We start from the raw sequence: 17,149 nt of genomic DNA, 5'->3' as shown, positions 1-17,149 counted from the left end.
ACAAAATCAGACAAAGTAAAAATATAACTTTGGTCATGAGTTGAGATCTGCGGTCTTAATGTGACGTGCTCACCAGTGGCCAATTTAGTGCCATTGCAGCCAAAGAAAGTGACACATTCCTGCAGTGTCAGAATTTTTTTTTATTAAAATCTCAGTGTGACTGCAGCTACATGCTCATCGAAAAGCCAACAGTAGGAGCATGGCATAGAATCGCCGAGCTCACAGGACAGGTACAAATATAGTACTGACAACAGTGGAATGTAAAGATTTGATTAATTAACATGGGTTGCAAAGCTACCATGCATGCAAATATAAAAAGTATATATCTGTATGCTTACTTTAATGAATGGACATTCCATGTTATTCTTTTTTCCCCAAGCAAAAATGTGTCATGGAAATTGATGTAAGCAGAACATAGTAATTTTCTTTAATTGTTAGAGCATCTTCATTGTATATTCTGACATGGAAACTGTTACAGAATACAGTCAAGACTTTATCGGGATCATCTCATACATTGTACAGAGCAATAATCTTGAAGCCAGCTAAAATCACATAGTCTACTACCAGCGTAAAACAATTAAAGAATACAACTGTATGTTAGAATCCACTTCCACATCTAAGCATTTGACCACAGAGGTGTGAGCATGGCAAAATCGCACGTTTCCTAATTATAGTAATGAGATGCATGCACACAGCTGCATGCACACACCCACATGCTGTCAAAAAAAAAGCCTTTTATCCAAGCCCTTATAATGGTGGATTGCAGCTGATCATCACGTTTATTTAAATGAGGACTCTCCCAGAATAGAGGATAAATATGGCACTTTAACCTGGTTATGAACGACAAGGGCATAATCTAATATTAAAATCCAGAATGGAAAATTGGAGAGAAAAGGACAATAAAGGATTAGGGAAGTTAGGTTTAATTTGAGCCATCAGCCTCAGGGCCTGTCTTTGTGTGTCTGTGTGTGTGTGTGTGTGTGTGTGTGTGTGTGTGTGTGTGTGTGTGTGTGAGAGAGAGAGAGAGAGAGAGAGAGAGAGAGAGAGCGAGAGCGAGAGCAAGAGCAAGCGAGTGAGTGCGAGAGAGAGCTGAAGGTTAAGCTGAACTGCAGACACCTTAGCAGATCTGGGTATATCATAAATTTTCTTGCTACTATTATTGCAACACAAATTGGATTGCAATTTAGAATTAAAGCTGAGTTGAGAGATATGACTAAATTAGATTTGTGCCCATTTGTAGAGTGGTATAATGGCCAGTGGTTAGAATTTATGCCAAAATTAACACATGCATTTCATATTTATCTACTGCATTTTAAGAGATTTGACATAAATGTATAATTGTTGTGTTGTCTTCCAGTAAAATATGGCATTATTCATTATGTCAAATGCAGATATCATTATATGCCTGATGTGTGTATGTGTGTGTGTATACAGTTACTTCTAATAATATACACTCTGCACATTACACACTTAACCATAGAGAAGATTTAATGCAGCATTATACTCTTGTCATACATGTGGCTTATAACTTATACTTAAATAAGCTGACATTATATTATTTGTACACAATTTGTTTACTTTTAAAAAATGTTGTGTGTCCATATATTTTATATAACTTGTAACACTCTCTTCACATGCTAAGTTAATTTTTACAATTATCTTTTAATGGCTATTAACTCATTGCTGAATTAATTAGTGCAGTGTTCTATGTGGTATGTGTTACTGTGCAAACATAAGCACATACTGTACAAGTGTCAGGTAGTGTTGGATATCAATCACTCAAGCACGGGCAATTGCCTACCCTAAAATTTAAATCCAACCACTGTTTCTATATTATTTACACTTATATCACTCTTGGTGAAATTCAGTATTTTACCAAATCAAAATATCGCAGGTGTCACTGCAATATCATTCTCTTCATTCATTTAATGCAAACTGCCTGTAGCACCACTGATCAAACTCCATTGACACATGGCTTCAGAGGGATCCTATGGCAGAGTAAAAGTCCACAACATACAACAACATTGGACAATAAAAAAAAAGCATAATTTTGGGTTCTACCTGGATACACAGCTTCTCCATGTGATGATTGAGAGACCTAAGAAAAGGGCTGAACCTCGTAACCAACTGCCATTCAGGAAATGGTGAACAGTGAACATGAGTGACATAATTTTAAACATATCCACTCTCAGAGTGCTCAGAGCTGCAGAAGTGCTCAGTAGCCTAATTCATAACAGACTTACACAACCAGTATAACTTGTTAGTTGATCTTTTTATTTGTAAATATTGTTTTAAAAACGGTAGGTATGAACTTCTGTTTCATTATTTGTGTCATTATTTTGGAAATGTGTTGTTGGTAATTTATAGGTATGCCTAGCTAGTTGTCACTACCTTATTCACTGAAATTTAGCTAGCTTAGCATCGTTTTATTGTTGACCTGATTTTAGAAAAGTCTTTTGATGTTGATGAGGAGAAACTGAGACTTAAACAGAAGGCCATACCAATAGCCAAGATTGATTTAAGTCAGACGTCATGGAGCAAAAACAGCTCCTTTCAGCTCTCTTGGTACAGTAAAGTTGACTGGCTAGTTGACTGGCTAGCCATGACGTGCTAGCTCCATGACGTGCTCTGACCAAACACATGGCCTTGTCTGTTGACATCTATCTTAAAAACCTCCAACCATCATTGGTCTTAAGTATACCAAGTCCCAGATAAATCTCAAGGCTAAAAATCCTCCAATTCTTTCTCACCATCTCACGTAATGCCTTCTACCTGAATATGTGTGCGTATTATGTACAAATGCACCAATACTGTTAATGACTTATACTAGCTGCACTTTTTATTCTGATTGAGACAGTAATCAGATTTTATGCATTTCTGATTATTCTTATTTTCTTTAACAAACTGTTAAATGGATTAACTACTTTGCTCTTTACAAAGATTGTGAGATACATTTTTATTCAGATCGACCTCTGTTGGTTTACTTTTTGATTATAGTGTTTACATGTTGCATCCCATCAGGGTGTCCCCACCTTGTTCCCAGAGTTTCCTTGGATAGGCTCTAGGCTCCCCTGCGACCCTGTGTAGTATAAGCGGGATGGAAAATGGATAGATGGATGGATATTTCTTAAGGGGGCATGGTGGCTTAGTGGTTAGCATGTTTGCCTCGTACCTCCAGGGCCCGGTTTCCTCCCCATGTCCAAAGTCCAGTCCACATGCATTGCAGGCTGATTGGCATTTCCAAATTGTCGCTAGTATGTGAATGGGTATGTGAGTGTGTGTGCAGTTGTACCCTGTGGTGGGTTGGCACCCCGTCCAGGGTGTCCCCAGCCTTGTGCCACTAGTCCACTGGGATAGGCTCCAGGCTCCCTGCGACCCTGTGTAGAATTAGCGGTACAAGAAATGGATGGATGGATGTTTACATGTTTTCTATTCTGTTTGAGATATCAGGTGGATTATTATGCTGCATGTATCTGTCCATGTTGAGTCACAAGTACTTCTGATTTTTTTTAGTCCTTACCTCTATAGTTTTCAAAAAGTTGTATTCGTTTCTTACTTAGTTTGTAGTTTTTGGTCATGTGCTTGTTCTTGGAATAATTAGATCTACACTCTCAAAAATATGGAGGTAATTACACGTGAGCTGCTAAGCTAAGAATAGGTGCTAAGCTAAAGATTCTCATGATCTCATGTACTCATCCTTCCACTCATCCCCCTCCCAAAGCACCACACTGAGCTGTGTGACAACTCAGATCACAGATGAATACTACTCAGGAGGGAGGAGTGTGTCTACCACCTGCTTGTCAGCTCAAGACAGTTCACAGCTGTCACCGAACCTGACCAGACAGAGTCCATCCATCCATCCATCCCCCATCTCTCTAACTCTCTCTCTTTCATGGAATTGATGAAAATCAAAGTGACGCTTTCCTGTTCATTTTCTAAGCTGCAGTCTACGTAACCCAGCATACTGCCATTTCTTTCATCTCTGAATCTTACATATGTGACTTTGTATCCGTGTGTTGCATGTATAATCATAATCATAATAATGTCTGCGGGTAATTCAGCTTATCTTCTTCTGAACAGTCAGTCATGAAATTGAAGAGTACAACCTTTCTTTTTTAATCTCATGGAAATCTATATAGCTTAGTATCCTTTTTACCTTTATGATATGATTGATCGTTAAAGGATTATAAAAATTACTGAAAGTGGAACGATAGTTAGAATGATTTTCCATCATGAAAATTACTTCCTTCATAAATGAACAAGCCATTTTAAGTCAATATTGTAATGCACACATTCAGTATGTCTGTAATATGTTCATTATGGTGAAATAAAATGGGTAATTGGTTTGTAAATGTAAAACAAAAGGCTATTTTAGTCTCAATAACATTTATTCAGTCTCTGATTTGTACCCCATACACATACATATACAGCTGTCATCAGCAGGAATAAATAAATGAAAGTATGAAGGGATTGCATGCTTATTTTGATTCATTTATTTGTATTGCTACTACCATTAAGATATTAAGATATATTATATATATTAAAATGTGGGGCTAACCCCTTCCAAGGGTAATTAACGCACAATACATTTTGATATCTGTTTCATAACCTAGGGTTTCATCTCCATAAATGCTGTGATTTTATAATCTGTGCTTCTTCTTTCTGCCTTAATCTGACAGCTATGGAAATACCATTAACGTCAACCAGCTGCTCAACCTCCTGCCTTTCCTTCTTTTCTATGTTGAGTTCTCATTTGTACAGAAGTGCAAGTGCTGGAAAGAAGCAATGAATACAGTGGGGGATATTTCAAAGTATAGAAGAGTCAAAGCTGGAATCAAGAGATAGAGACAAGAAAATTGGATGATGGGTGGATAGATAGCTGGCTGGCTAGATAGATGAATGGATGGATGGATACATGGATGTCAGCTGGATATGGTAGATTTGCATCTAAGAACTTCAGCTGTAATCATAGACATTGTTTTATTCTCAATCACAGTATGCTCATGATAATCATCCTATCAGCAGACTAAGTACTTTTTTTTTATTTTACAATATATACAGTCATGTGAAAAAATAAGTACACTTCATGGAAATTGTTGGCTTTTTGACGTATTTGGACAAGCAAACATTTCATCATCTTTGAAACAGTGCTTATTAATTTTAATGATTAATGATTAATAATAATAAGTTGATATACTGTGCAATGATTTGCAAATCTCATAAACTCATATGTTATTCACAGTAGAACATAGAAAACATATAAACTGTTTACACTGAGTGTAGCATTTTATGAAACAAATAAGATAATTTTGAATTTAATGGTTGTAATGCATCTCAAAAAAGTTTGGACAGGGCAACAAAAGACTGGAAACGTAAGTGTTACTAAAAAGAAACACCTCTGACATGATTGGGTTTAAAAAGAGTATCTTACGTTCACCAATCTGCAAAAACTGCATATAGAATTTGTGGAACAATTTCAGAATAATGTTCCTCAACGTACAATATACATCCAGATTTCTGTAAAGCTGCTTTGTTACAATGTCTATTATTAAAAGCAATATACAAATGAAATTGAATTCATGCGGATAAATTTGCGATCATGGATATGAAGCGGCTGTAGTCCAAAGCATTGTCCAGATTTCAGTCATGCAAACATCAATCAGGCACCAGGTGATATGTTTCCGCTCCATTTCATCATTCTTTGCACATCATACATACAGTGCCCTCCACTAATATTGGCACCCTTGATAAATATGAGCATGGAAGGCTATGAAAAATTGTCATTATTGTTTAACCTTTTGATATTTTGTTCAGAAAATTCACAAAAATACTCTGCTCTCATGGATATCAAACAATTGCAAACAAACACAGGTTTATCCAAAACATATTTTTTAAATATAGGTGTGCAATAATTATTGGCACCCTTTAAGTCAATACTTTGTGCTCCCTTTGCCAAGATAACAGAACTGAGTCTTCTCCTAATGAGATTAAGAATACATGGCAAGGGATCTGAGACCATTCCTCCATACAGAATGTCTCCAGATCTTTCATATTTCAAGGTCCACACTGGTGGACTCTACTCTTCAGTTCACCCCATAGGTTTTCTATGGGTTTCAAGTCAGGGGAAAGGGATGGCCATGGCAGGACCTTGATTTTGTGGTCTGTAAACCACTTGTGTTGATTTTGATGTATGTTTTGGATCATTGTCAGCAGAGCTGCCATGTAAGGCGCTAACTTGCCATCGTGAGCAACTTCGGGTTCAGTGTCTTGCCCAAGGACACTTCGGTATGTGGAGTCACGTGGGCTGGGAATCGAACTGCCAACTCTACGATTAGTGGACAAGCCGCTCTACCACTTGAGCCACAGCCGCTCCATTAAATATCCGTATCATAGTCATTAAATATCTGTTCATATATGACAAATTCCATGACGCAGTGTATCCTAACAAAATGTCCAGGTCCTCTTGCAGGAAAACAGCCCCAAAACATTAAAGAGCCACCACCATATTTAACCGAGGGCCTGAGGTACTTTTCCATATGGCTACCTCTCTGTGTGCACCAAAACCACCTATGGTATTTATTGCCAAAAAGCTCTATTTTGGTTTCATCTGACCATAGAACCCACTCACATTTGAAGTTTCAGTAATGTCTGGCAAACTGAAGATGCTTGAATTTGTTTTTGGATGAGAGTAGAGGTTTTTCTTGAAACCCTTCCAAACAACTTGTGGCAATATAGGTGACTTTGGATTGTAGTTTTGGAGAGTTTCTGACCCCAATATGCAACTAACTTCTGCAAATCTCCAGCTGTGAGATTTTTTGGCCACTTAACAATCCTCTTCACAGTGCGTTGAAACAATATAGACACATGTTCTCTTCCAGGTTCATGACATTTCCAGTTGACTGAAACTTCTTAATTATTGCCCTGATGGTGGAAATGGCCATTTTCAATGCTTGTGCAATTTTCTTATTGCCACTTGCCATTTTGTGAAGCTTAACAACCTTTTGCTACACATCACATCTATATTCCTTGTTCTTACGCATTGTAATGTATGAATGACTAAGGGAATTTGGCCTATGTGTTACCTCATATTTATACCCCTGGCCTATGTGTTACCTAATATTTATACACTCAAGGTTGAACAATTTCCTGTTCCTAGTCATCCAGGTCTACTAAGCAAAATGTTAAATATAAGTGGGAATATACTTCAAATATATTTTTCTCATATTAATTAATTTTTTGCATAAACCTGTGTTGTGTTTGCAGTTGTTTGATATCCATGGGAGCAGAGTATTTTTGTGATTTTTTTAAAACAAAAGATCAAAAGTTTAAACAATAAAGGCAATTTTTCACAGCCTTCTTTGATCATATTTTTTCCAAGGGTGCCACTATTAGTGGAGGGCACTGTATATTAATATTTTACAAAGACATATGATAGAAAAAGAAGAAGAGCTTTCAGGGACCTCCAATTCTTGTGGTCTGGGTCCATTTTTATATTGATAGCACCAAAAACACTTTTACAATACATAAACATAAACACAGAGTGTAAAAAGTTCAACTATCACTCTAAACAACGAAACACACAAGCAGACTTGCACCAATCTGTCACCTTCATGGCTTATAAATTGCAAGAGCAGAATGAAAGTTCCAGGTCAGACTTCTGTTAAAGGGCAGATGCAGCATCACAATGACACAACCAACAAACATTCTCCCCTAACTTCCTGTCACCTGCGCCTGTCCAGCTGTTCCCCTCTCTGGCAGGGGCTTTAGTTGGAGTTGGTGTGTGAGTGTGTGTGTGTGTGTGTGTGTGTGTGTGTGTGTGTGTGTGTGTGTGTGTGTGTGTGTGTGTGTGTGTGTGTGTGTGTTGAATTCATTCCCTTTTTACTCCTTGATCAGCTGCCAGTCCAAGGGTTGAGCCAACTGGCTTTTATTAAACTCAGATGCAAACTCAACTCATCTTAGAATGTGTGTGTGTGTGTGTGTGTGTGTGTGTGTGTGTTATTACATCTCAGTGGGGACCAAATGTCCCCACAAGTATTGGAATATCTAACAGTATTGACCATGTGGGGATATTTGGCTGTTTAAAAAAAAAAAAAAAAAAATAGAGCTTTTATTTAAATGTCAGACGTCCTCACAAGGGTAGTAAGCCAAACTTCTGTGTGTCTTTGTATGACAGAGTGGAATCTTTACGATACTGCTGTCAATGTTAATCAACAAGATTAACAAACATACTTCCATAGAGCCCAAATATACCAATTCTATAAATATATGGCATATATAGGGTGTCCAGAAAGTCAGGAACTATCTCTACCCTTTTGTCCAATGTTAAAAGACATTTTTAAAAACATCTTTATGGAAAAAAAAATTAAATAAATATAATAAATAAAGTGTAAATAAATAAATAAATAAATAATACATGTGACCCTGTTAAGTTGGACACTGTATATTCACTGAAACCTGAGCCAGAATAGAAAGATAAGGAGAAGTGTAGAAATACATGGACAAGTGTAGAGGAAACCCAGAAACCTCCAGATTTTGAGGCTAGGTAGCTGCAAAGAGGAATCTTGGGTGGGTGCATATTAGTTTACGCTTATGTTCAGATACATTACAATTACACTAGCAACCTGAATATAACTCAAAGCATAACTCATACTTACATGTATGAATATACATTCATAATATTTTCTTAAAAATTTAGCTTAAACTCCAAATCCTAACATGATATCCTGAATTTAACCCTAATCCTTTTATACAATATAAAGTTAATGATACAGTTGCATTAAAGAAGTTATTTTTAGTTGAAATGATATAAAACAATTTATTTGTGATTTGAACAAAATGGATGATTGAATGGCTGCTAAATGCATGAGGTCACCTCTGTTATCTTCATTCATTTTCTTTTCAATGTTTTCTTCTCAGGGAGGCAAGATCCCGGTGCGGTGGACATCTCCAGAAGCTATCGCTTACAGGAAATTTACATCAGCAAGTGACGTGTGGAGCTATGGCATCGTCATGTGGGAAGTGATGTCATTCGGCGAGCGGCCGTACTGGGACATGTCCAATCAAGACGTAAGTTTGCCCCATTCACCTAGTTTAGAGCATTGTGGCCCACAGTCAGCCCAAAGTTTAAAAAAAAAATTAAGTGACATGAAGCACAAACATGCTTCCAATACACTCCCATGTTAATGTAGGCTTTTACACTGAACATGTACAGAGCGGTGCAGCTGACATGCGTACAATATGAGTGGCAGAGACCTGTTTTGTTGGTTTTCCTTTGTTTTGTTTTTTAGATATAAACACTTAAATACCAGTTTATTTTGCAGTCTATGCCCATCCTCTAAACAGCACATGAAGTAGACAATTTCAGCCTGTAAATGTACTGTAGCAGGATGTTGGTTAACATATAAACTTTGGAAGGATAAAGATCATATTATGAGGTTGGGCATGTAATAGTGAAAATGTATTGGTTATCAAAATGAATTTCTTATATATAAAAATATTAAAGAATTTACTGTTTTTATGGTGTGCCTAATATTAGAGACTATGGTACATATTATCGTATGTATCTAAAAGGAAAGTACATGCATCCCCCAACCCAATATTTAGAACCCAATACAGCCCCTGATCCAAAAAACATTTCCTATTCTGTAGATTGTTCACTAAATACTGCTTTAATAAAGCAGAGGTATTCAAGCTGTAGGGTGAAAGAATAGAAGGGGAGTGCAGGTGGAAAATACCAAAAAACATATATTTAAATTATTGTATCAGACCTGCCAAACTTTATGTATATTGCATAGATCTGCATTTTAACATCAGAGTATGCTAGAATAAGTTATTACTTAATAATACACAAAATAATATACAAAATGAGCAGTTTTTCTTTTTTTCTTAATAATAATGGCAGGTGAGCCAATCAGTACATGGTCTGCTCTATCCAAAGCACTTTACACTGTGTCTCATTTACTCATTCACACACACTCATACACCAATGGTAGCAGAGCTGCCATGCAAAGCGCTAACTTGCCATCGCAACTTAGGGTTCAGTGTATTGCCCAAGGACACTTTGGTATGTGGAGTCATGTGGGCCGGGAATTGAACCGCCAACCCTACAATTAGTTGACAACCCGCTCTACCACCTGAGCCACAGCCACCCTATATGAATCTGGAATGATTGACAGCCACACCCCCATCTCACTTCAGTAAAGTTTTGGACGCTGCTCTCTTCCCACTGCTTTTCCTGCTTGAAAGATGCACTGATGTGATAAATGGAGAATGTTTTCAAAAATGAATTTAGATTAAACTATATTTATTCAGAATGCACAAAAAATGGTCAAAAACAGAGATTTCAGTTTTTGGTTTAAAGAGTAAAAAAGGTAATAAATATAAATAATAATTGTAATGGTAATAATAATGATAATTATAATCATAAAAATAATTAGAAAGTGATTAAAAACCCTGTTTGTTTGCTGGTCTCCTGCCCCAATCAGCCCCAACATGTTCAATCAGTTTCTATGATGGACATTAGACAACCGATTTGCAGGTGCGTGCAAGTTCATAAAACTTAGGAAGTAGTCCTCATGGGGGAAATTTTTAATACGTGTGCACTAGAGAGTATTTTTGAGTGCTTTGATTATTTTTATCTTTAAATAACTGGTGCATTTGGTGTGGGTTTGCTAGAGTAATTAAATAGCTTTACTAGAGTTTTCAAAGCTGTTATTATTGAAACCTAAAACCCATGAAAACTAACTAATTTCACAATTATTTAATACTAACAGATTTGATTGGTTATTAGTAAATAAGTGCAGCAAATTTAGTATATGGAATTTTGAGGTGTATAAACTGCAGTTCAGATCAGCGTGTGTGTGTGTGTGTGTGTGTGTGTGTGTGTGTGTGTGTGTGAGAGAGAGAGAGAGAGAGAGAGAGAGAGAGAGAGAGAGAGAGAGAGAGAGAGAGAGAGAAAAAGAAAATAACTGTATAACCAAATAAACAGATACACATCTATAGTTGAGAGCAATGATGAACTAGAGTGATGTACAGTTGCTGAGGCTGAGGAACTGTCAGAGCCGGTATTCTATTTTTTCTTGTTTTTTTTTCCCCCCAAACAAATGAAAAACACTTAGCAGTTTAGGGCATGCACAGTAGCATTAAATCCAAACATACAGATGCACAAATGTATATTTGGAGAATTATTATAATTAAAATTAACAGATACAGATGCAGATAGTGCCACTGCATGACACTCCATTTTATTATTACTTTTCATTAATTTAAAAAATAAATTGACAAATATATTGAATGTATCACATCTGTTTTGTTATTTATCACTTCTATGGAATGTATTGTCATTCTGAATTAAACACAAAAGAAAAAGTTAAATGTATTAAACTCATTGCAAATTAGGAATGTCTGTTGGTGTGTGTGTGTAATGCTAATTTGAAATCTTCAGTTACATCTGAAATGGCATTGAAAACATTTAATTTGATGCCTGTAAACACTGTGCAACTTCTCAATGTTCAGTTTTCACCTGTCTCTCTTTCTTTGTCAGCTCATAACACACAACATGAGCAGTGTAGCAGCTGTTTAACCCGCACTCATGCTCATGTAATGCATAACAGCATCCCGGCATCTCAGGGACTATGGGCAGAGGGAGTGTATTGATTGCATTGTGTGTGTATTTATTTGCTCACAATAATGGGATGAAATATGCAATAACTATGTGTGTGTGTGGTATATGGTGTGTGGCAGATGCATGGATTTGTCTCTCAGGGGTATTCATGTGTGTGTGAGAGAGATAGCATTTGTGTTTTGGATGTATTGGGGGTGTTCCTGCTGGTTTGGTGTAGATGTGTTTGTGTGTGTGTATGTGTGTGTGTGTGTGTGTGTGTGTGTGTGTGTCTGTGTATGCGTACGTTCACCTCCTCTCTCCTGCAGCTGTCCACAGTGGGGAGAGATCCAGAGCACTGAGCCAAACACACAGATGTTATGATCTCACTGCCAAGCTGCACACACACACATTTATACACATACAAGCATACATGGAGTACACTGAGTGTATTCAGTATATGCAGAAGATAATTGGACATAGGAGCATGAAACACACATGTACACACACTCTTCACATTTCTGTTATTGTAAGCATACACACACACTCACACACACACACACACACACACACACACACACACACACACACACACACGCACACACACACACTCTCTCTCTGACACCGACTGACACATATACAGTATACTCAATTTCATATACAGTATTTTCATTTTCTGAATACACTGCTCATATTGTTGGTTCTTCTTGCTGGTTCAAAATCACTTGAGTAAGCAATGATGTCTGCCTCACACACAGACACACACAGACACACACACACACACACACACCACTATACATTATGTCAAACCATAGCTGCATACCACCCACAAAATATGCTTGCTGTTGTGTGTAAGGACTGTACTGCTGCACTGCTGAGGCATCACTGTTGACAGCTTAGTTTGTGCTCATCACATTCAGCCTGACTGTGAGAAACTAAATCAGAACTAGATCTCTATACCAGTATGAATTAATACTGTGTGTGTGTGTGTGTGTGTGTGTGTGTGTGTGTGTGTATATATAATGGTCCCAATGGTACCTATAAACCATACAATGTGTAGCCTAGGAGATGACCAGTCAGCATCAGCTATATGCAATATAATGTTGGTGATTGTGTGTGTGTGTGTGTGTGTGTGTGTAGGTGATTAACGCTATAGAACAGGACTACAGGCTTCCTGCACCAATGGATTGCCCCACTGCTCTGCATCAGCTCATGTTGGACTGCTGGCAGAAAGATCGCAATGCTCGGCCACGTTTTACCGACATTGTTAATACACTCGACAAACTCATCCGCAACCCGACGAGTCTAAAGGCTGTCGCTAGTATGCCGTCTATGTGAGTAGTATACACACAGACACACACACGTGCACACACACACATACACACGTACACACACTTGTGTGTATTGTGTACATGTCAGTATTCAAAAAATGCAATGTTACCCTCCTTTAGTTTGTCAAATACTCATACATACACACCAAATCACTTTTATGTAAAGAATACCATCCTTGGGCTATTATATGCTATTATGGGAAAAATAATCAACAGCAAGGTGCTGTGATGTGATATGAAATAAAGTTGATTATTTATCTGTACCACAGCAATGTGCTAACATTTTTTCATTTTAATATATTAATGAACAACTCATCATACTATTGTTTATAATAACCTTTAATGGTGTGGAATGTTCGTCAGACAAGTTGGTTCCTGTTACCACTTACTGTACTTTATAGCAGCTATAAACAGTTGTTCCCTCACCACCCTCTGTTTTTTCACTGTTTTGAAGTTAATAAAACAGAAGAACACATATCGTCATGTTACTGAGAAACCAGAAAACACAAAGGCAGTGTCCAAAATCACTTACTGTGACAGTACCTACTGCATTTGATTCAGTACTTACCGCTTGGCCACTGATACAGTATGTACTCATCAGTATAAGTGGTAAGCATGACAATGCTTAAGCATACAATCCAGATGTACTACATCCACTATGTTGCCATTGTCAACTTCAAAAAAGACAATGTGCCAATTTAGATTCTGACAGCTCTTCTGTGCCAGTCCCATTGCCTTATGGGATAGTACAGTATCCACAGTGTCCAGAGGTTTCATACTGCAGAATCTCAGCGGAAGCAGCAGGTCATCCAGTTATTTCTCGCCTACTGTTTTATGAATACTAAGAATTCAGACATACTACTCCTTTGGCATACTGCCTTTCGCCTACTGTATAGTAGGGTAGTAGGGATATTCGGACGCAGCCTATGTCATCTATCCAGAATACATTCTCATGGTGGAAAACTTACTGAATGTTACAAAGCACTCACATTGGAGAGTCCTTCCATAAATATTGCATAAATGACTTCTAGCTGAGAGCTTCATATCAAGTCTTTCTTTGTTAAAAAATAACACTTTTTAAAATCTGTTTATGGTTAGGTTCAGATTATGTGGAATGTCTGTCACTGTGGATGAGGGGATGAGAAATGGTAACATATTAGAATGAGCTAATTCATTTTATATTTTTTTAATATAAACCTTAATATAAACCTTAATATAAGCATGGTGGCTTAGTGGTTAGCACGTTCGCCTCACACCTCCAGGGTCCGCGGTTCGATTCCTGCCGGGGCCATGTGTGTGCGGAGTTTGCATGTTCTCCCCGTGCTGCAGGGGTTTCCTCTGGGAACTCTGGTTTCCTCCCCCAGTCCAAAGACATGCATGGTAGGCTGATTGGCGTGTCTGTAGTGTGTGAATGGGTATGTGAGTGTGTATGTGATTGTGCCATGCGATGGACTGGCACCCTGTCCAAGGTGTACCCCGCCTTGTGCCCGATGTTCCCTGGGATACGCTCCAGGTTCCCCCGCGACCCTGAAGAAGGAGTAAGCGGTAGAAGATGAATGGATTTTAGATTTATTATTTATACATTTATTATTTATTATTATAAAATTACTCAACATCTTCTGACCAGTCAGAATCGAGAACTCAGCAGTGCTGTAGTTTAAGGAAGCTTGAACATGCACAGAAACTGTTGTGTTCTAGTTGAGAGAAAAATGCTTCCACAGGGTGTGCAAAGCCCTGTTTATCTTCCAAAAACCCAATTATCTCTACTTAATAAAATTACTAAATCTCAATTAAAAAGCTATATATTTTTGGTTTCATTTCATTGCTTTTACCAGTGGCTGCCTGCTACATTTTATGAATGACTTTAATATTGAATTCTCTAAAAGAAACATGGTTTTATAGTGTACGTTGTAAAAGTAGGTACACAGCTGAATGTTCAAACTGCAGCACTAGTTGTTAGTCAGTGTAATGGAAAACAATCCAAATCTATCTTTATTCCAGCATACAGTGAGGGAAAAAAGTATTTGATCCCCTGCTGATTTTGTACGTTTGCCCACTGACAAAGAAATGATCAGTCTATAATTTTAATGGTAGGTTTATTTGAACAGTGAGAGACAGAATAACAACAAGAAAATCCAGAAAAATGCATGTCAAAAATGTTATAAATTGATTTGCATTTTAATGAGGGAAATAAGTATTTGACCCCTTCTCAATCAGAAAGATTTCTGGCTCCCAGGTGCCTTTTATACAGGTAACGAGCTGAGATTAGGAGCACACTCTTAAAGGGAGTGCTCCTAATCTCAACTTGTTACCTGTATAAAAGACACCTGTCCACAGAAGCAATCAATCAATCAGATTCCAAACTCTCCACCATGGGCAAGACCAAAGAGCTCTCCAAGGATGTCAGGGACAAGATTGTAGACCTACACAAGTCTGGAATGGGCTACAAGACCATTGCCAAGCAGCTTGGTGAGAAGGTGACAACAGTTGGTGCGATTATTCGCAAATGGAAGAAACATAAAAGAACTGTCGATCTCCCTCGGTCTGGGGATCCATGCAAGATCTCACCTCGTGGAGTTGCAATGATCATGAGAACAGTGAGGAATCAGCCCAGAACTACACGGGAGGATCTTGTCAATGATCTCAAGGCAGCTGGGACCATAGTCACCAAGAAAACAATTGGTATCACATTACGCCGTGAAGGACTGAAATCCTGCAGCACCCGCAAGGTCCCCCTGTTCAAGAAAGCACATATACATGCCCGTCTGAAGTTTGCCAATGAACATCTGAATGATTCAGAGGACAACTGGGTGGAAGTTTTGTGGTCAGATAAGATGAAAATGGAGCTCTTTGGCATGAACTCAACTCGCCGTGGAGGAGGAGGAATGCTGCCTATGACCCCAAGAACACCATCCCCACCGTCAAACATGGAGGTGGAAACATTATGCTTTCAGGGTGTTTTTCTGCTAATGGGACAGGACAACTTCACCGCATCAAAGGGACGATGGACGGGGCCATGTACCGTCAAATCTTGTGTGAGAACCTCCTTCCCTCAGCCAGGGCATTGTTGAGAGAGTGTAATGATTATTACCAGCTGTCAACACTCAAGGTAATCACAGCTGTTATTTAAACTCCTCACGTTGCTGCATATGGGGCACGGTATTATATACCGATTGGGGTAATGTAGCCACGCGCTAATGTGTCCAGGTTATGCTCTGGTTTCGTGTTTCATGCCACAGTCCTAGTTAAATGAGTGCCATGTCTAGTTTCTTGTTTCAGGCCATAGTCCTAGTTAAATGAGTGCCATGTCTAGTTTCTTGTTTCAGGCCATAGTCCTAGTTAAATGATTGCCATGTCTAGTTTCCTGTTTCATGCCATAGTCCTAGTTAGGTGATTGCCATGTCTAGTTTCTTGTATCATGCCATAGTTAAGCGACAGATGAGTATTTGTTGAAGTGGGTAATTGTGATAAGCAGTATCGATTCCAAGTATTGTTCTAAGTTTCATGTTTCATGCCTCAGTTTGAGTTCTTGTTTAAACCTTGGTTTAGACTTTGATCCTGCACTTACGTCCAGTCCCAGTCTCGTCCCGTAACATAGACTCCTTATTAGGTCTAATCCAATAAAGTTGGTCATAATACATACAGGGTCAGATCATCATAAATGCACATTGGCATATCCATACATATAGTTACATCAGACAGTCTGTGGTCCTACACTAGAACACAGCTACCAAAAAATGGCATGGACTAGAAAACAAGAAACAATGTGTTTCAAGAAAAAGTGACAAAGAAGAAGGATACACAGACTAGAAATGTTATGGTAACAGGCACAGTAGCACAACAAAGTCCCATATTCACTGGCTTGTATTTTAAATGTACTTGTATAATGCATATTACACACTATTCCTCACAGCAGTAGTAGTATGTAGTATGGGATATGGTGTAAGGTTATGATCAACAAATTATTGTTTATTATATGACACAGTCCTGTGACCACTTGTAGTAATGACTTTACACTGCTTTATTTTTGTGTAGATTATTTTCACAATTTCTGGGACTGAAATGTTTTAATAATTGGTGGCTAAAGACATAAATGACAGGAGATGAAAGATAAAACCTTTACAGCAAAATAAAAACACTTTAACCTTAATTTTGGAACAGGAGTTCAATTGAAATATAGTGACATACAGGAAATAATTACAATTTTGTTGACATATGA

General features: G+C 38.0%; 1 protein-coding gene across 2 annotated transcripts in view; it reads left to right on the top strand.

Annotated features, from left to right (window-relative positions):
- LOC108280618 (ephrin type-B receptor 1-B) overlaps positions 1-17,149 on the top strand; it is a 380,602-nt gene that overhangs the window by 355,345 nt on the left and 8,108 nt on the right. For both annotated transcript variants that reach the window (XM_017495793.3, XM_017495792.3), the window contains exons 13-14: positions 8,917-9,066; positions 12,740-12,933. In XM_017495793.3, coding sequence (XP_017351282.1) covers positions 8,917-9,066; positions 12,740-12,933 — 344 coding nt within the window. The remainder of the gene's footprint in view (positions 1-8,916; positions 9,067-12,739; positions 12,934-17,149) is intronic.

This window comes from Ictalurus punctatus, chromosome 20 (assembly GCF_001660625.3).
Source record: "Ictalurus punctatus breed USDA103 chromosome 20, Coco_2.0, whole genome shotgun sequence".
NCBI lineage: Eukaryota > Metazoa > Chordata > Actinopteri > Siluriformes > Ictaluridae > Ictalurus > Ictalurus punctatus.
The sequence above is the reverse complement of the archived record's forward strand: the minus strand, read 5'-3'. Positions and strand labels throughout refer to the sequence as shown.